This window comes from Nansenia antarctica, assembly GCF_963989245.1.
Source record: "Nansenia antarctica genome assembly, chromosome: 6".
In the NCBI taxonomy this organism is placed as follows: Eukaryota; Metazoa; Chordata; class Actinopteri; order Argentiniformes; family Microstomatidae; genus Nansenia; species Nansenia antarctica.
In genome coordinates, this window is record NC_137676.1 from 22,447,386 (window position 1) to 22,467,227 (window position 19,842).

At 47.1% G+C, this 19,842-nt stretch overlaps 1 protein-coding gene across 1 annotated transcript in view; it reads left to right on the top strand.

Annotated features, from left to right (window-relative positions):
• Positions 1 to 19,842, top strand: part of epb41l2 (erythrocyte membrane protein band 4.1 like 2) — a 136,516-nt gene that overhangs the window by 55,795 nt on the left and 60,879 nt on the right. The window contains exons 4-5 of the mRNA XM_080533957.1: positions 1,039 to 1,143; positions 13,395 to 13,437. Coding sequence (XP_080390083.1) covers positions 1,039 to 1,143; positions 13,395 to 13,437 — 148 coding nt within the window. The remainder of the gene's footprint in view (positions 1 to 1,038; positions 1,144 to 13,394; positions 13,438 to 19,842) is intronic.

Below are 19,842 nucleotides of genomic sequence, written 5' to 3' on the forward strand. Positions count from 1 at the left end.
CTCTCTCCATCTCTCTCTCTTTATCTTTCTCTCTCCCTCTCTCTCCCCCCTATCTCTCTCTCTTTCTCTCTCCCTCTATCTCTCTCTAGATCTCTCTTTTTCTCTCTCTGTCTCCCCCCTCACTCCCTCCCTCTCTCTCTGTGAACGCAGACATTCGTCCCAAACAGCCTTGTCACTCCCGGGGGCCGGTGTTAGAGGGGGGGGGTCAACAAGCCTGGGTCAGCCCTGTCATTCCTGGGGGGTCAGTGACCCGCGGGCCTTTTGTTGTGCTGGTCCATTAAAGCCCCCCCCCCCCCAGCGCAGGTTCTGCTGTGGAGGCGATTCTACAGCCAGACCTGCTGGGCCCAGCTGCCAACCCCCCCGGCCCTGTGTGTGTGTGTGTGTGTGTCTGTGTGAGCATGTGTGTCTGCGCCCGCGCGTGTGTGTGTGTGTGTGTGTCCGTCAAATGTCAGCTCACACCCAAACCGTGCCCTGTGGGTGTGCATTCTTTTGAGTTTACTGGAACACACACACACACACACACACACACACACACACACACACAGCTTGGCACCTTGCTACACAACCTAATAACCGTGTTGTAATGGAGTGTGAGTGATGAACTGTGTCATTTCAGAGACGGTTTAAACTCTGGGCGTTAGCCTGCTCACTGAAACACTACAGGATGATGGATGAGTCCATATTCCTCCTGAGTCCATATCTCTCTCTCTCTCTCTCTCTCTCTCTCTGTCTCTCTCTCTCTCTCTCTCTCTCTCTGTCTCTCTCTTAACCTCTCTCTCTTCCTCTTCCTCTCTCCCTCTCTCCCTCTCTCTCTCTCTCTTCCTCTTCCTCTCTCTCTCTAACCCTCTCTCTCTCTCCCTCTCTCTCTCTCTCTCTCTCTCTCTCTCTCTCTCTCTCTCTCTCTCTGAGGGCATTGCTCTCCAATGTCAACTCATTCAACTCAAGTCAACTATTCTTCATGATGATGGATGATTAGTGTCCTAATGTTAATGTTCCCTCTTTCCTTCCCTCCCTCCCTCCCTCCCTCCCTCCCTCCAGAAACGAGTGAAGGGCCAGTTCCTGTTCATTAAGGTGTGTGAGCATCTGAACCTGCTGGAGAAGGACTACTTTGGTTTGACCTACAAAGACACCGCAGACCAGAAGGTAAGGTGGTTGGTGGTTGTGGCTCAGGAGGTAGAGCCGGCGTCTAATGATTGCAAGGTCGGCAGCTCGGTGGTTTGAACTCCGGCTGGCCACGTGTCGAGGTGTCCTTGAGCAAGGGAGAGCATAAGAGAATAAAATACCACATTGCAACAATTGACTGACAAGTTGATTGCATGGCAATAAAAACTATTATTATTAGTTTTATTATTATTATTACACACACACACACAGGCATACACCACACACACACACGCACGCACGAACACACAACGCCCATCCCGTTCCAGTTCTGCATCCAGTTGAATGCATGTATTGATTTCAATGATTCAAGTAGATCGAGCAACCAGGGAATTGCCGACATGTGTGAAAGGGAGCAACACGGGAATCTACCGGCATTTGGCTCATGTGTGAACGGCGAAAATGCCGGTCGACTCAGCTTGGGATTCCATGGAAATAACAGGGAACTGTGTGTGAAAGGGGCTTTATCTGCGCGTTTGTCACAGGGTGCCAGTCACCCAGTTCCTCTGCAACAAACGCGGAGATTGTATGAACGTCCCGGCGTCCGAGTCCAATGGAAGCGTCAAGCACAGCCTTCCCATAGGAATCCAATACATCGGAGCGCGATTCACATTTCCGAGATGAACAATCCTGTTTATTTAGAAATAAATTATTACCTGTGGCATTTGACAGCGGATGATGGTAGACATATTTAATGTAAAGATATCTATCTAACGTTAGGCTGATTTGTGCATGATAGTCGCGCGTTTGACCTAGTTCCATGTAATATTTCCCCCCCTTGATGGTATATGACGATATAGCTGTATAGCGGCACTTATTAAACCAAAACAACCAGCAATCTAATCCGAGCAGTTGTTATTATGTAATATTATTGATTAGGGCTGCAACTAACGATTATTTTGATAATCGATTAATCTGCCGATTATTTTTTCGGTTAATCGATTAATCAGATACAAAAAAAACGGGGAAAAAAGATTTATTTAGCAAATTTTATTTTAGGTTTTCTAAATCAGCCAGGCCTATACATATACATGTGCAAAATGAATAAGTATTAATAAAAAAATAAAAATAATATAAATAAAAAAGGCTTTGCTACATCAAATTTAACAACAACGGTTTAACAACAGGCCATGGACTATATGGCGGTAGATTGTTTCAATAAAGTAGTTGAACTCTAGCTCAATACATGCATTGTTTTAGGTAATAACTTTGCTTAATGTCAGTAACCCAAAGTGCAATATAGGCTACAGACAAGACACTAATGTTTTATGCTAAATGTAGCCGCCGCGCCGGTGTAGGTACCGGATTTTCCCACTTTTCCGGTTCCGGTCATAGGTTCTGCCCTTTCCGGCCATAGGTAGCGCTATGATTCCCTATGATTCGCGATGCCTACACCGGCCGCAAGACAGCGTGGCGTGCGTCAACAGGAAGTAGGTTATGTTATGGAAACAAAACCCGAAAAAAACGACGAATCGATAATAGCATTCGTCGCCAACGAATTTCATTATCGATTTTTAACGATTTCATAGATTCGTTGTTGCAGCCCTATTATTGATGGATGTGCCATTTTTGATGGAGGGCAGTGAGCGGGAGACTCATCAAGGAGCATGTAGTTGACTAGGGCTGCCACAAACAATTATTTTCATAGTCGACTAGTCACCGATTATTTTAACGATTAGTCGACTAATCGGATCATAAATTACAGCTTATCGCACAATTACTCAATCGCTCTTATTTAGCTATCATCTTCTAAATCAGCTTCTAAATGTAGCTTGAAGTTGTTAGTTGTTGTTGTAGGCATGTGCTAACTAAAAATAAAGACAATTAAAATGATTGTTCACTCAAAAATAGATATTTTAATGAACTTTGCAGATTTATTTCTGGCATCGCTTGCATGTAATGTAATGTAAAGAGTAGTAGAGGGTGCAAACTGCTGAGTAAAATGAGGTAGGCTAGGCACTAGGCAACCAAAAGAATACAAAAACAAAAATAAATACTTGTACAGAGCAGGCGCGGATCTATGGGTGGGCCTGGGTGGGCCTAGGCCCGCCCAGATTGACAGCTGGCCCACCCAGTCAGATTCATAAAAATACATATTTTTTAATAATAAAATATTTTTAAAGTTTAATTTTCACTAACTAACTGTAATGTGAATAGTTTTGTCTAGGAAATGATTAAAAGTATGTATTAATACTAATAATATTCAACTTCCTCTCTTACGAGTTGACCTTGACCAGTTGTTCCGTGTGCGCGCTACGATGGCTAAACAGCTAACATTGTCCCGCTTTCTTAAAAAGCCACGTCTGGAAGTCAGTGAAAATAATGAAAGTTTGGACCAGGCCTTGTCTAGAAATCTTATTTATTCACAATAACAGATGATGATGCCACACGCCGACGTGCGGAGAGTCCGAGACAGCGCTGTAATAGTTCGGTGAAGTATATTTTTTATGAGACTTTCCAAGATTAAAACGAAGAGGGAAACATTTGTGTGGAACAACATTGTGTATGCCTTCACTGGATATAATAATATAATACAATAGAAGCACACAACTTTACACAACAATATATGTGTATACACCAGTTTACGTAAATCCCCTAATAAGCAGCGTTAGGTTTTGTAATAATGATGGATCACCACAACTGGTCCGAGCCAGGTACATGTATGATTCAACTTGAGCTTTCGGTTTGCACTGGACTGTCAACACCCACAGTTAAAAGCTTGCAAATGATAATACAGGCATTTCTTATTACAATGTCTATACTTGGTCCTCCATATTCGATGGTTATTGGTTAATTCATTGACTATTGCGTGCGCTTGAATGCCTTGCGTGTGTGTATTATAATAACTTGTTTGGCTGTCCGTTGCAATCTCTGGGTAGACAGGTACTTTATTTATTTTCCGTTCGTTTCATGGTCTGCATAGTGATCTCCTCCAGTCCCTGCGAATATTTTGCGTGTGTGCGTGCGTGCGTGTGCGTGTGTGTGCATGCGTGTTGGTCGTACCCAAATGTTTCGAGCACCCACGGGCAGAAACATAAATCGGCGCCTATGATCGCGAGCCCGGTTGTGTTCCATCCATCTGGCTGCTCATACATAGGTCTAAAACGTGCGGTGATGAGTTTCACTCAGGCCTACCCAGATTTTTCCAGGCCTACCCATCAGCCACTTTCTGTATCCGCCACTGGTACAGAGTACAAAAGTTTTGCTTTGCTTCACTCATCTCATAGTAGAACGCACACTTAGCATTCTTAATGCAAACATTCTAACATTCTTAGCACTGTAACGTTAAGACGTTACTCAACCCTAGGACACATCTAACCGCTGCTCATTTTTTGAGCCTTGATTGGCTACGAGTAGTTGACAGAGTGCAGCAGCTTGCACTGGGCCTGGTCTTCAAGATACGCTACACCACAAAGACACCCAAGTACCTGTCAACATACTTCCAAAAAGTGAACAACGTCCACACATACAACACCAGAGGAAGCTCCACGAACCACGTTCAACCGCGTTGCACCACAAACAAGGGGTTAAACTCGTTTGCAAACTATGCAGTAAAAATGTGGAACGCCCTTCCTACAATCTTAAAGGAGTGCAAAACACTGCCCACCTTCAAAACCACTCTCAAAAAACATTTACAGTAGGCTGCAATCCGTAACTGGACCCTCTAAATCAAAAATCTGATTAAAAGACCCGAACTACCCACTGTACATACTTTGTGTTTTGTCCCCCGCCCCCACCTGTGGTGTATGTCCCCACCTGTCCTACCCGCTGTACATACCTTATGTTTTGTTGTATTGTTCTTCCCATGATGGATGTATGTTTATCTTGTAGATAGTAATAGTTATTTGTCTGTATTATCTTGTAGATAGTACTAGTTTTTTTTGTCTGTCTTACATGTAACGATGAATTGAGAATCAAGGACCCCAATTGAAATAAGCCAGTGGCTTTCTTGGGTTTTTTATCCTTTTAGTTGACCTTGTATGTAATATGTACTTTCATGTACCTACTTCTGCAAATCTTCTAATAAAGTTTTCAATCAATCAATCAAGACAAAATGTTTTGCTATTTGATAAGTATCGCTTTAATGACAACGTAAAATAATGTAAGAAGGCTTTTAACGTAACGATATCGTTAGCCAATAACAAGCTAAGATAACTAGCTTACCGAGACGAGCCATCGTCTTCATCGTCATCTGCCACAACGTGCTTCCTTTTTAGATGCTCGCGCATCATAGACGTGCTGCCATGATAAGCGAGTTCAGCTTTGCAAATTTTACATTTTACATTCTTTTTTTCAACGTTGTGGTTGAAATGCTCCCACACTTTAGAGGTACGAGGACAGGAAGACATTTCTCTGTTTGTTTTTCCGGGGAAGTCACGTGTGCCCCGGATGACCGACACTGCGCATGTACATCAAAGACACTGGGAGACGCTAGCCAGTGGCAGCTTCAGGGAAGAAAAACGAATGCTTATCGAATGAAATGAATGGTCTTTATTGTCATTGATATAGTACAGGTACCAAACAACGAAATTTGGGAGGGGGGGCTCCCCTGGTGCTAGGCCCAAAAAAATAAAAAAATAAATCAGCTCCAAAAAAACATGCGACTACGGCGATTACCAAATATGTCGGCGACGATTTTGGTAGTCGACGTCGTCGTGACTAGTCGACTAATCGTGGCAGCCTTATAGTTGACTAATGCAGTGGACAGCGGCTGTTTCGGATTTCGGAACGCCATAAAAATAAATCTGCGCTCCCTGTAAGTCATGTATTTTTCCATGTCTTATTCCCCCCCTTTGATAGCATATGACACCGGAAATGTAACTAAAGTTCAGCCACGAAGTTGTTGCACTGTTGTCCTATATCAGTGCAGACTGGCAGGATCGGAGCACAGGTTTCATACAGGTTAGAGCGCCGTTATTCTGTCATGGTCTGATAATTGGCATTGTTCTTTTTTATTTGATGACTTGTTTGATCGATTGATAGCGTAAAACTTAAGTTGTGAATGATTTGCGAGCGTCAATGCTTCTCTATGACACTACTGATGACCTATCAGGGTCTTGAAGGGTTGTCCCATTTCATAGGGAAATATTTCAACCACTATGTCTTGTGGCTCTGTTCCGAGGCCTTGGCTCAAAAGCGAGTGGCACTCTTCTTTCATACATCGTCAGATGGCCAACTCAGTGTCGTGCAGCCACGCCCTTGTCTCCGGTCCTAAGTCGAAAAGGCCAGGGCCTTCTGAGGGTGGGCTGTATAGGGAGCAGCTTCTGAGGGAGGGCTGTATACGGGGCAGCTTCTGAGGGAGGGCTGTATAGGGGGCAGCTTCTGAGGGCTGTAGAGGGGGCAGCTTCTGAGGGGAGGGCTGTATAGGGGGCAGCTTCTGAGGGAGGGCTGTATAGGGGGCAGCTTCTGAGGGCTGTATAGGGGGCAGCTTCTGAGGGAGGGCTGTATAGGAGGCAGCTTCTCTTCTGAGGGCTGTATAGGGGGCAGCTTCTGAGGGTGGGCTGTATAGGGGGCAGCTTCTGAGGGGAGGGCTGTATAGGGGGCAGCTTCTGAGGGAGGGCTGTATAGGAGGCAGCTTCTCTTCTGAGGGCTGTATAGGGGGCAGCTTCTGAGGAGGGCTGTATAGGGGGCAGCTGCTGAGGGCTGTATAGGGGGCAGCTTCTGAGGGAGGGCTGTATAGGGGGCAGCTTCTGAGGGGAGGGCTGTATAGGAGGCAGCTTCTGAGGGGAAGGCTGTATAGGAGGCAGCTTCTGAGGGGAGGGCTGTATAGGGGCAGCTTCTGAGGGAGGGCTGTATAGGGGCAGCTTCTGAGGGAGGGCTGTATAGGAGGCAGCTTCTGAGGGGAGGGCTGTATAGGAGGCAGCTTCTGAGGGAGGGCTGTATAGGAGGCAGCTTCTGAGGGAGGGCTGTATAGGGAGCAGCTTCTGAGGGAGGGCTGTATAGGGAGCAGCTTCTGAGGGAGGGCTGTATAGGAGGCAGCTTCTGAGGGAGGGCTGTATAGGGAGCAGCTTCTGAGGGAGGGTTGTATAGGGGCAGCTTCTGAGGAGGGCTGTATAGGGGGCAGCTTCTGAGGGTGGGCTGTATAGGGGGCAGCTTCTGAGGGTGGGGCTGTATAGGGGGCAGCTTCTGAGGGAGGGCTGTATAGGGGGCAGCTTCTGGGGAGGGCTGTATAGGGGGCAGCTTCTGAGGGCTGTATAGGGGGCAGCTTCTGAGGGAGGGCTGTATAGGGGCAGCTTCTGAGGGCTGTATAGGAGGCAGCTTCTGAGAGGAGGGCTGTATAGGGGGCAGCTTCTGAGGAGGGCTGTATAAGGGGCAGCTTCTGAGGGTGGGCTGTATAGGAGGCAGCTTCTGAGGGGAGGGCTGTATAGGGGGCAGCTTCTGAGGGCTGTATAGGGGGCAGCTTCTGAGGGAGGGCTGTATAGGGGGCAGCTTCTGAGGGCTGTATAGGAGGCAGCTTCTGAGGGAGGGCTGTATAGGGGGCAGCTTCTGAGGGTGGGCTGTATAGGGGGCAGCTTCTGAGGGTGGGCTGTATAGGGGGCAGCTTCTGAGGGAGGGCTGTATAGGGGGCAGCTTCTGAGGGAGGGCTGTATAGGGAGCAGCTTCTGAGGGAGGGCTGTATAGGAGGCAGCTTCTGAGGGAGGGCTGTATAGGAGGCAGCTTCTGAGGGTGGGCTGTATAGGGGGCAGCTTCTGAGGGTGGGCTGTATAGGGGGCAGCTTCTGAGGGAGGGCTGTATAGGGGGCAGCTTCTGAGGGTGGGCTGTATAGGGGCAGCTTCTGAGGAGGGCTGTATAGGGGGCAGCTTCTGAGGGTGGGCTGTATAGGGGCAGCTTCTGAGGGAGGGCTGTATAGGGGCAGCTTCTGAGGGAGGGCTGTATAGGGGGCAGCTTCTGAGGGTGGGCTGTATAGGGGCAGCTTCTGAGGGAGGGCTGTATAGGGGCAGCTTCTGAGGGAGGGCTGTATAGGGGGCAGCTTCTGAGGGTGGGCTGTATAGGGGCAGCTTCTGAGGGAGGGCTGTATAGGGGGCAGCTTCTGAGGGTGGGCTGTATAGGAGGCAGCTTCTGAGGGAGGGCTGTATAGGGGGCAGCTTCTGAGGGTGGGCTGTATAGGGGCAGCTTCTGAGGAGGGCTGTATAGGAGGCAGCTTCTGAGGGAGGGCTGTATAGGGGGCAGCTTCTGAGGGAGGGCTGTATAGGAGGCAGCTTCTGAGGGAGGGCTGTATAGGAGGCAGCTTCTGAGGGAGGGCTGTATAGGGGGCAGCTTCTGAGGGCTGTATAGGGGGCAGCTTCTGAGGGAGGGCTGTATAGGGGGCAGCTTCTGAGGGTGGGCTGTATAGGGGGCAGCTTCTGAGGGAGGGCTGTATAGGGGCAGCTTCTGAGGGTGGGCTGTATAGGGGGCAGCTTCTGAGGGAGGGCTGTATAGGGGGCAGCTTCTGAGGGCGGGGCTGTATAGGGGGCAGCTTCTGAGGGAGGGTTGTATAGGGAGCAGCTTCTGAGGGAGGGCTGTATAGGGGGCAGCTTCTGAGGGTGGGCTGTATAGGGGGCAGCTTCTGAGGGCTGTATAGGGGGCAGCTTCTGAGGGAGGGCTGTATAGGGGGCAGCTTCTGAGGGCTGTATAGGAGGCAGCTTCTGAGGGAGGGCTGTATAGGAGGCAGCTTCTGAGGGTGGGCTGTATAGGGGGCAGCTTCTGAGGGTGGGCTGACATAGGAGGCAGCTTCTGAGGGTGGGCTGTATAGGAGGCAGCTTCTGAGGGAGGGCTGTATAGGAGGCAGCTTCTGAGGGAGGGCTGTATAGGAGGCAGCTTCTGAGGGAGGGCTGTATAGGAGGCAGCTTCTGAGGGAGGGCTGTATAGGGGGCAGCTGCTGAGGGAGGGCTGTATAGGGAGCAGCTTCTGAGGGAGGGCTGTATAGGAGGCAGCTTCTGAGGGAGGGCTGTATAGGGGGCAGCTTCTGAGGGTGGGCTGTATAGGGGACAGCTTCTGAGGGTGGGCTGTATAGGGGGCAGCTGGAGATTATTTGCTCAGCAGTCTGTTCAGGCTCGCCACACCCGCATGCCGCACTGTCCGATAGGCCCCACCCACTTCATAGCTGACTTGAAGCGTCCGACCCCAGAGCGCAGGCGGTTCAGCGAGGTCCATAGGTGTTGTGGCATGTCTTCTCCTTTCACACCGCCTCCTGGGTCCCGGATGTATCGTTGGATGCGGGAGGGCCGAGCCGTCTCCCACGTCTGTTTCCTGGATGCTTCCAGCCAGGCGTCTGGACAAGTCCTCAGGGATGGACTGTAGCATCTCTTGTGCTGCCTTGTTGTAGGGATGGCGAGACTTGAGCCTGCATGGTGGTACCGGTGTTGTTGTGGCTTAGTGCAGGATGTGCCAGTCATGCTTCAGGGCTTTTCTTGCCAGGGCGAGGGTAGCCGCATCCCGTCGGAGGCTGGATGGGGCGATTCCAGCTGGGACTGGTAGGTAGGACACAGGGGTGGGTTTCAGACAACCAGTTACTATCCGGAGGGCGCTGTTGATGACAGGATCTATCCTGTTTACATGTGGACTTCTGCTCCAGGCAAGGGGCACAGTCTTCATAGTATTCTATGGGAAGGACCAGGGCTTGCGTGGATGTGCGTAGAGTCTTGGGAGAAGCTCCCCAAGTCGAACCTGCCAGGCGGCGGATGAGTGAGACCCTTGCTGTTGTTTTGGCCTTCACTGCATCCAGGTGTTGCTTGTAGGACAAGTCCAAGCTCACGCCGAGGTACTTGGGGGCTTGCTGGAACTCCAGGCGGTTGTTGCCACCAACATGCACGTCCAGTTCCCTTCTTGCTTCCCGGTTGTAGAGGTGGTACGCTGCAGACACTGTTTTGCCAATGCTGAGCTGAAGGCGCCACTTCTGGAGGTAGGCTGCCAGAATGGCCATGTCTCGGTTGAGGCCATCTTCCATCGGCCTTCCATGTTGGGCATCGAAGCATGATGGCCAAGTCGTCCGCATAGCCGTACTTATTAGATGTTGTATCCAGCAGGGTCGTGAATGTAGATGTTGAACAACATCGGTGAGAGGACGGAGCCTTGCGGGACACCGTTCTCCAACCTCCGGAGCCTGCTGGTCTGGCCATCGCTGGTCTGTAGGATGAAACTACGGTTCGATAGCATCTCCATGATGAACCTCGCCATGTGCTGCTCCGGGATTGTCCTCAACAGTTTCAGGTGTAGTCCACGGTGCCACACGGTGTCATAGTCATCCTGTCAGGTCCAGGAATACTACTCCAGCTTTCTCGTTATCCTGAAAGCTGTCCTCGATGTCCTGAGTGAGCAGCGTTACTTGATCCACTGTTGACCTGCCCCGTGGGAAGCCAGCTTGTTCCGGTGGGAGTTGTGGGTCCACCACTGGCTCGATGTGGCACTCGAAGCCATAGGGGTAGAAATCGGGATTGGGCCTTAATCTCTTTATGACTATCACATCTCTTTATCTCTTAAATAATATGACCTCTCTTTATCTCTTTATGAATATGACCTTTCACCCTTCTACACATCACCCCCACAGCCATCCTCTTGATCATACGTTGTATTTTAAACCATTTCCTGCTTCATAAGAATCTCCTCTAACAACCTCTGGTGGAATGAAACACATGGTTGTGTACTTATGTCTTAAACTTTTTATATCCTTCCTTAATGTTATGATTAAATAGTATGAGGTTGTATAAATGTATATTTATTTCATACATATAATCGTTCTACCACCATGACTGGTAATGGTTTAACTTATAGCAGCAGCTGTGTAATATGCCTGACGCCTGATGTTTCATATAATTGATAGTTGCTGTTAAACACAAAGGTTCAACCTCCTGTACATAACACTCTCCCATGAACTTGACTTGATGAAGTGAGGTGTGTGCATGTGTGTGTCTGTGTGTGTCTCTGTGTCTCTGTCTCTGTGTGTTTGTGTGTGTGTGTGTGTGTGTGTGTGTCTTTGTGTGTCTGTGTGCCTGTGTGCGCCTGTGTGTGTGTCTGTCTGTGTGTGTGTGTGTGTGTGTGTGTGCCTGTGTGCCTGTGTGTGTGCCTGTGTGTGTGTGCCTGTGTGTGCGCGCGTGTGTGTGTGCGCGTGCGTGTGTGTCTGTGTGTGTGTGTGTGTGTGTGCGCGCCTGTGTGTGCACGTGCGCGCGCGTGTGTGTGTGTGTCTGGAGGGAGACATATAGACCTATAAAAGCTGATCCAGTTCCACATCTGGATATGATATCTGTACCAGCGGGTTTACAGGGATCAGAACCACAACACACACACACACACGGCTCTGGAACCATGGGACACAGAGACCAGAGACCTCTCTCTGTTCCACTGTTACTGTAGGCCTGGGCTACACACACACACACACACACACACACAAGCACATGCACACAGACACACGCACATACATGCACACAGGCACACGCACACACACACACACACACACACACTCACACTCACAGCCACAGTAGGACTTTGGGAGAGAGATCAGCATATTTGAGGTTGGCCGCATGCAGAGTTTGGGTTCCACGTTGACATTGGAAACTCCAGGCCAGCCAGGGAGAGAGACGTGTGTATGTGTATGTGTATGTGTGTGTGTGTGTGTGTATGTATGTGTGTGTGTGTGTATATATATATATGTGTGTGTGTGTGTGTGTGTGTGTGTGTGTGTATGTGTGTGTATGTGTGTTAGGGCTGCACGATTAATCGATTTTAAATCGAAATCGCGATTTGAAATGATGCGATTAGCTAATCGCAAAGCCTGCGATTTTTTTAAAAATTATTTTATTTTTTTATTTATTTATTTTGCTATTTAGCAGACGCTTTTAATCCAAAGCGATTTACAATTACGAATTACAGGGACATTCCCCCTGGAGTAACTGAGGGCTAAGTGCCTTACTCAAGGGCACACTAGTAGTGGTGTGGTTTCAGGCGGGATTTGAACTCACACAACCTTCCGATCACAAGTCCAACTCACTAGACCACCACTACCCGTATGGGATACGTCATACAGCGCGTCGGATTCAACGTCAATGAACGTCAACAATGAACGTCAACAATGAACGTGAACGTCAATGAACGTCAACGTCAATGAACGCACACCAACAACATCGCACGTGAAACGCCCACGTTTCGGTAGCTAGCAATAGCAACATTCATGGTGGATAATGGCTTCAGCAGAACCAGAAGCAACGTTGGACGATTTAGTCCCGAAGAAAAGCAGCACTTCTGTTGTGTGGAAGTATTTCGGATTTAGGACGACTGATGTGCAACAAAAACAGGTGTTGTGCACGACCTGTCGTGGAACAGTCGCTACATCCAGAGGCAACACCACAAACCTATATCAGCACTTGAAAAAGTACCACAGGCAGCTGTATGACGGGTGTGCGGTCAGAAAGGGAGAGTTGAGTGAACGTCCCGTAGCCCAGTCTAACAAAGTTAAACAACCTAGTGTTTCAGAGTCGTTTGCGGCTGTTATGGCATATGAAAAGGGCTCACGAAGGCACCGTGAAATAACAAATAAGCTTTCCTAGATGGTTGTGTGAAACAAACCACCTGAGTCAGGTTAGTAATGCTCCATCACATGTTTTAATCTGAAGCTTGATTTTAAAGCAACCCAACTTTAAAGCAACCCAATGTAAGTTTAGTTCTTTCACTCGTAGCTCGGGCTGTGGGGGTGCTAGAGGAGGGAGCCTCTAAGTCCCCTGAAGACGTACAAACAAACTGCACGTTGATACGACCTTCCTAGCCGGAGATATGGCCACACTTTACAAAAACTTCCTTTTTTTTTTTTTTTTTTTTTTGCTATTTAAAAAAAAAATTATCGCAAATTAATCGCAATCGCGATATCTGTCCAAATAATCGCAATTCGATTTTTCCCCCAAATCGTGCAGCCCTAATGTGTGTGTATGTGTGTGTGTGTGTGTGTGTGTATGTGTATGTATGTGTGTGTGTGTGTATATGCGTGCGTGCGTGCGTGCGTGCGTGCGTGTGTGCGTGCGTGCTTGTGTGTGTGTACAGAAGCCCAGAGATCAGAGCAGTAATTACAACCACGTCTGCTGGAGGGAAACATCCTGAAAATGCCCAAATGGTCAATTAAGCTTTGTGTAAATGTACTGTGTTTACCATGACGCTGTGTGTGTGTCTGTGTGTGTGTGTGTGTCTGTGTGTGTGTGTGTGTGTGTCTGTGTGTGTGTGTGTGTGTGTGTTCGAGGGAAAGTAAACATGTCCTTTGTTATTCTTCACAGTGCTGGCTGGACCCGACCAAGGACATCAAACGGCAGATTCGCAGTAAGTTTCAGTTGGTGGTGTGTGCGTGTGGGTGTGCGTGTGTGTCTGCGGGCGCGTCCACACGTGTGTGTTTAACCTGGTAACACATGTCTCTACGAGGCGTGTCATTACACACAGGACCAGCATCCACCACTCTTATGACATCAGCACACCATGGCAACAGAGCAGCCTAATGAGAGTACCCCCCCGCCCCTCCCCTGTAATTACCCCCCGCCCCCGCACCTCTCATACATCAGGGGGGGGGGCGGTATTATCCTGGAGAGAGACCCTCACATCACACACATCTGGCCATTTACAGTGGAGTGCAAACATTTGGGCACCCCTAGTCAAAATGCCTTTTACAATGAATATAACTAAGTGAAGAGAAGTAAACCTAACCTCTAATTGGTACAAAGTTGAACATGACACATTTCATCACAAGGCCTTGTGCAAAGGTTTGGCAACCCTGTGTCAGCTAGTAGCCAACTTTGTAACTCCTCCTTGTAACTCCTCCTAAGAGTTTCAATTCTTGTTTTGGGAATTTTTCCCCATTCTTCCAGGCAGAACACCTCTAGCTCAGAAATATTCTTTGGCCTTCTTTCATTCACAGCATGTTTGAGATCTCCACAGATTTTCAGTCTGGGGACTGCGGTGGCCGTTCCAAAACCTTCATCCGTCTTTCCTGGAGGTACTTCATGGTTGATTTTGATGTATGCTTCGGGTCATTGTCTTGCTGGAATACCCAATCTCTCTTCAACGTAAATTTCTGGACTGACCTTCGAACATTAGCCTCTAGAATATCTTAATATTTGGTGGAATCCATTCTTCCTTCCACCCGCACAATATTGCCTGTGCCCCCAGCTGCTACACAGCCCCAAAGCATAATGGATCCACCTCTATGCTTAACAGTTGGCACGGTGTTCTTCTCTACAAATGCTTCACCCTTTTTTCTCCAAACAATCCTTCTTTGGTTGTGGCCAAAAAGTTACATTTTGGTTTCGTCAGTCCAAAGCACATTGTTCCAATAGGCTTCAGGTTTCTCAAGGTTTTCTTTTGCATACTTCAGACGCTAAATTTTGTGTTGAGGTTGTAGGAAAGGCTTCTTTCTGGCATCTCTGCCACGTAGGTCTTTGTTGTTTAAGCTACGCTGTATTATTGTCCTGTGAACAACTAGACCGGTGTCTGCTACTCTTTTTTGCAGCTCTTTTGCAGTGATGTGTGTGTTCTTCTCAGCATTTCTCACCAGATCTCGGGCCATTCTATCTGAACATTTGATTGGTTTTTCCAGATCTTGCCTTGACTTCAATTGTTCCATTTATTTTTCCATTTTCTGATGGTGGAAATAGGTAGTTCGAAACAAGGTTTTTTGTAGCCTTCTCCTTGATGGTGGAAGTGAACTACTGTATCTTTATTCTGACATCCTTGGACTGTAGAGGGATCCATGGTTTTTAACACCACAACACAACAGCCACCGCAGTCAGATAATTTATAGGAAACATGGAGTTACTTCAGAATATATAGTTCAACCCTGGAATTCGAAATCTCCTTGGTCTGGCACTTAGTAATCATCTTCTCAAAAGGTAACAAATAATCATCCAAAAGGTTCCCAAACTTTTGCACACGGCCCTTTTCCTTTTGTATCATTCAAAAACACTAACAATTAAAAAGAAAAGAAACCGTGCTTTAAAGTTTTAGTTCAGGGAGTGTGGGGCGGAGGGGGGAGTAGCTGGTGGGCTGAGGGGGAGTGAGGAGAGTGGGGTAGCATCTGCAGGGTGGAGGCCAGGAGGGCGGGGCTAAAGGGAGGAGGAGGTGGAGATGTGTGTAGCATGAGGTCTTCAGGGTGTATGCTGGCCCGAGCAGAGGGGACTCTCTCCTCGCCCTGCTCCTTACACACTTATCACTCACACACACACACACACACACACACACACACACACACACACACACACACATTGTAGAGTTCAGGGCCAAGGCTGGAGCTGACATCTCTAACTAGCAGCATATCTCAGTAGCAGAGGAAGGTGAATGGTGTGTGTGTGTGTGTGCGTGTGTGTGTGTGTGTGTGTGTGTGTGTTTTAGATGTTCTCCATCTGCACTTCATCTGTCTTTATTAAGATAATGAGCCAGTTGTGTGCGTATGTGAGAGACTGTGTGTGTGTGTGTGTGTGTGTGTGTGTGTGTGTGTGTGTGTGACAGATAGACAGAGTTGGAGCAGCGGAGAGGAAATGGTGGTGTCGTGATGTCATCCCTGGGAGAGAGAGAGGGAACTTTCCTACTGATCTACTGATGAGGAGAGGAGATGGGGGGAGAGGAGGAGGGGGGGAGGGAGGGGAGAGAAGAGAGGGAGGGGGTGTAGAGAGGAGGGAGGGGGGGGAGGGGAGAGAGGGGGGGCTATAGAGGAGAGCGTGGGAGGGAGGGAGGGGGGGTAGAGAGGAGTGTGAGGGAGAGAGAGAGTGAAAAGGGAAAAGGAGATAGAAAGAGCTGAAGGAAGAGAGACAGAGAGAGGCAGAGAGAGAGAGGCAAAGAGAGAGAGACAGGGGAGGAGGGGGTGGGGGGGAGAGAGGAGGGGGGGGGGGGCAGATCCCTGTGTGCCCGTATGATACCATGTGACTTCCAAGGTCATCTCTGTAGAAGCGGCTGCTTTAGGAGGAATGCTTCAGGAACGCTCCTGGGAAACATGACCATGTTATTCCCCCTTGTCTGACACGTCCTCTGAGCCTCTCTGATGAGGCAGTGGTCGGCCGTTGATTGATAATGTCTGGTGATGAGCCATTGATTGAGAAGATGTAGTGATAGGCCTTTGATTGATCATGTCTAGTGGTTAAGAGGGCTGATGAGGTCAGACCTTTAACACCACTGACCTCCTCTCATTCATATGGTGTGAAGTGTGAATCCCCAGATGCGTATGTGTGTGTGTGTGTGTGTGTGTGTGTGTGTGTGTGTGTGTGTGTGCGTGTGTGTGTGTGTGTGTGTGTGTGTGTCCTCCAGGCCCAGTGAGATAACGGAATGTTCAGCAGATGGCTTTCTGACACACACACACACACACACACACACACACACACACACACACACACACCCCTAGTGTCCAGTGGTTGTGACCTCCCCAGCAGTTACAATATGACCAATGTGTATGAGGAGAAAACACATTACCCATGAGCACACTGCTGCGGTCTGTCTCTCTGTCTGTCCAGCTGTGTTCCTTCATGACCTCACTGCCCTCTCACATGTGTGTGTGTGTGTGTGTGTGTGTGTGTGTGTGTGTGTGTGTGTGTGTGTCATTTCATTCTCAATGTTCTGCGGAGTTGAAAAGACAGGAAGTGAATTCCTCTGAAATGTCATTTACATGACTACAGTCCATGGCATTCCACACACACACACACACACACACACACACACACACACACAAGGCAAGGCAAGGCAAGTTTATTTGTATAGCACATGTCATACAACAGGGGCAATTCAAAGTGCTTTACATGCATTATTTAAAAATACAGCAAGAGGAGCATAAGATTTTTTTTTTTACAATGAATAACAGCAAATATAAGAAGTAAATAGATAAAACATTTAAAAAGTGAATGGAAAAAAGACATTGATAGAAGTGTTTGTGTTTAATCATAACTGGTGCAAAACATGAAGGTTTTTAGCTTAGATTTAAATATGTTAAGGGTTTGGGCCTGTTTGATTTCTTCAGGGAGTTTGTTCCAGGAGTATGCAGCAGCATGACTGAAAGCTGCTGCACCGTGTTTTGTTTTTACTCTTGGAATTATTAGCTGATTTGTCTCAGCTGACCTTAGGGACCTTGCGGGAATATAGGGTGGGAGGAGATCTGATATGTATTTTGGTCCAAGACCATTTTGTGATTTGTATGTAATTAGGAGGATTTTGAATTCAATTCTCTGAGAGACTTGTAGCCAGTGCAGGGATCTCAGGATTGGTGTAATGTGTTCAAATTTCTTTGTTTTTGTTAGGACCCTAGCAGCGGCGTTTTGGATGAGCTGCAATTTACGAACAGCTCCTTTAGATAGGCCTGTTAGTAGACCATTACAATAATCAAGTCTACTCGAAACAAATGCATGGATGAGTTTTTCAAGGTCTTGCTTGGACATGAAACCTCTCATTCTTGTTATGTTTTTCAGGTGATGGTAGGCTGATTTAGTTATCGATTTTATGTGGCTGTTGAAGTTTAGATCGGAGTCTAGAATTACACCAAGATTTCGGACCTGTTTTTTAGTGTGAAGAGAGAGAGAATCAAGTTTTGCACTGACTTTCGATCTTTTGTCAGGTGCACCGAATACAATTATCTCTGTTTTGTCCTTGTTTAGTTGGAGGAAGTTTTGTGTCATCCAGGCGTTTATTTGCTCAATGCAATTACAGAGATTGTCAATGGGACTATAGTCGTTCGGTGAGAGGGCTATGTAGATTTGAGTGTCATCCGCATAGTTGTGGTAGGCAATTTTGTTCTTTTTTATGATGTGTCCCAATGGAAGCATGTAGAGATTGAATAGAAGGGGGCCAAGGATTGACCCTTGGGGAACGCCACATGTCATTTTAATTTGGTCAGATACAAAGTTGCCAATGGAGACATAGTAGCTTCTGTCCTGTAGGTAGGATCTAAACCAGTTTAGGGCAGTGCCCGAAAGTCCTACCCAGGTTTTTAGTCTATCTATTAGAATGTCATGGTCTACAGCAGTGGTCACCAACCTTTTTAAGCCCAAGATCCCTGACCTCGGCCTTGGTGAAGGCAAGATCTACCTATTGAAGTGTTGAGAGAAAAAGACAGCCAAGATAGTACTTTAAACTTAATGACGTTTATTTGCCTGTATTTTAATTAGATGCAATGCATTGGTCCAACATTAAAATTGATGCAACAACAAAAAAAAGACTGTATCAAGCATATCAGGCAGCTGTCTTGCTTTAAGAATTGTACATAACTGAAATTCAATTCAAAGTTTGATTATGTCATTTCATTACAACACAAAAAAATAAAGGCATGGAATGATGGAATGGAGGAATGTATGATAAAATCATTTTGTTCATAGTAACGTTAGCTGACATTCTTGACATTTTGACACTTGACTGACTTAATTATTATTATTACTTATTAACATTGACAAACATATTTACAATTAGCATTTTATAAAGTAGAACTGTAATGTGTACTTTCTCAGTCAGTGCTAAGTGCAGTCATCTTATGCAGCATCACTTTTCACATCAAAACAAAAGTAAAACTAATGTGTACTTTCTCATATTATTAACATTGACAAACATATTTACAAGTATAGCATTTTATAAAGTAGAACTGTAATGTGTACTTGTGTCTCAGTCAGTGCTAAGTGCAGTCATCTTATGCAGCATTACTTTTCACATTGAAACAGTCATGTTACTCACTCAAGTCAGTGTGATGGTTGTGACTGGATACTGTCTACAAGTGCTTTGTAGTTTGGCTCATAGCTACTGACTGCCAGTCTGAGACAGTCTGTGAGGTGTCTGTCAGTAAGGCGGCTCCTGTACTTTGATTTGATTATTTTCATCTGTGAAAATGACATTTCACAGAGATATGTGGATCCAAAGTAGGCACTCACTCTTAGTGCACTGCAGTGAGAAGAGGAAACTTCTCTCTGCTGACAAGTCCCCAAAAGTCACTGTCCCTTGACCTGGCTTTCAGCTCTGTCATTTTGTAAATCAACCATCTCCATGTCAACTCCACTTGGCAAAGTAAATACTTGCTGGAATTTGGCTGCTACCTGCTCTATATCAATGGGCACAAATGGGTTTGAGACAAATGCAGCAATATCTCCCATGACATCTAACTCACCAAAACGCTGATTGAACTCTGTTGCCAGTTTGTCCAGGGGAGCACAGTACTGCTCAGGGTGAAAAGCATCATTGTCTTCCAAGGCCTGTGCCATTTTCTCCAGGTTGGGAAAGTGTGTCAGCCTCCCATTCTTTAGGTGTGTGTGGTCCAAACACCGAGCTTGGCCTTGAACCCATCTACTGTGCTTATCATGTGGGGAAGGTGTCGGTCTTTTCCCTGCAGCTCGTAGTTGAGTGCGTTCAGTTTTGCGGTTATGTCTGTCAGGAACCCCAGGTCCAGTAGCCACGCATCGTCTGCCAGTTCCTTGTGCTCCTCGTTCCTTGTAAGTAAGTAGGCCTAAGTAAGTAAAGCTTTATTTATATAGCACCTTTCATACAAGAAATGCAGCTCAAAGTGCTTTACAACAGGAATAAGAACATAAAGTGAATAAAAACATATATAAAAACATATACATGCATAGAATGAATATAAAAGCAGGGGGAAACAGTAAAAAGAAAAGGTAAAGATCTGACTTTCCACACCAATTTAAGTCCTTTGCCTATGAAAATATTTACTACCACTTGCCTTGTCGACAGGAACGTCTTGATCTCATGCAGCAAGTCGACAAATCG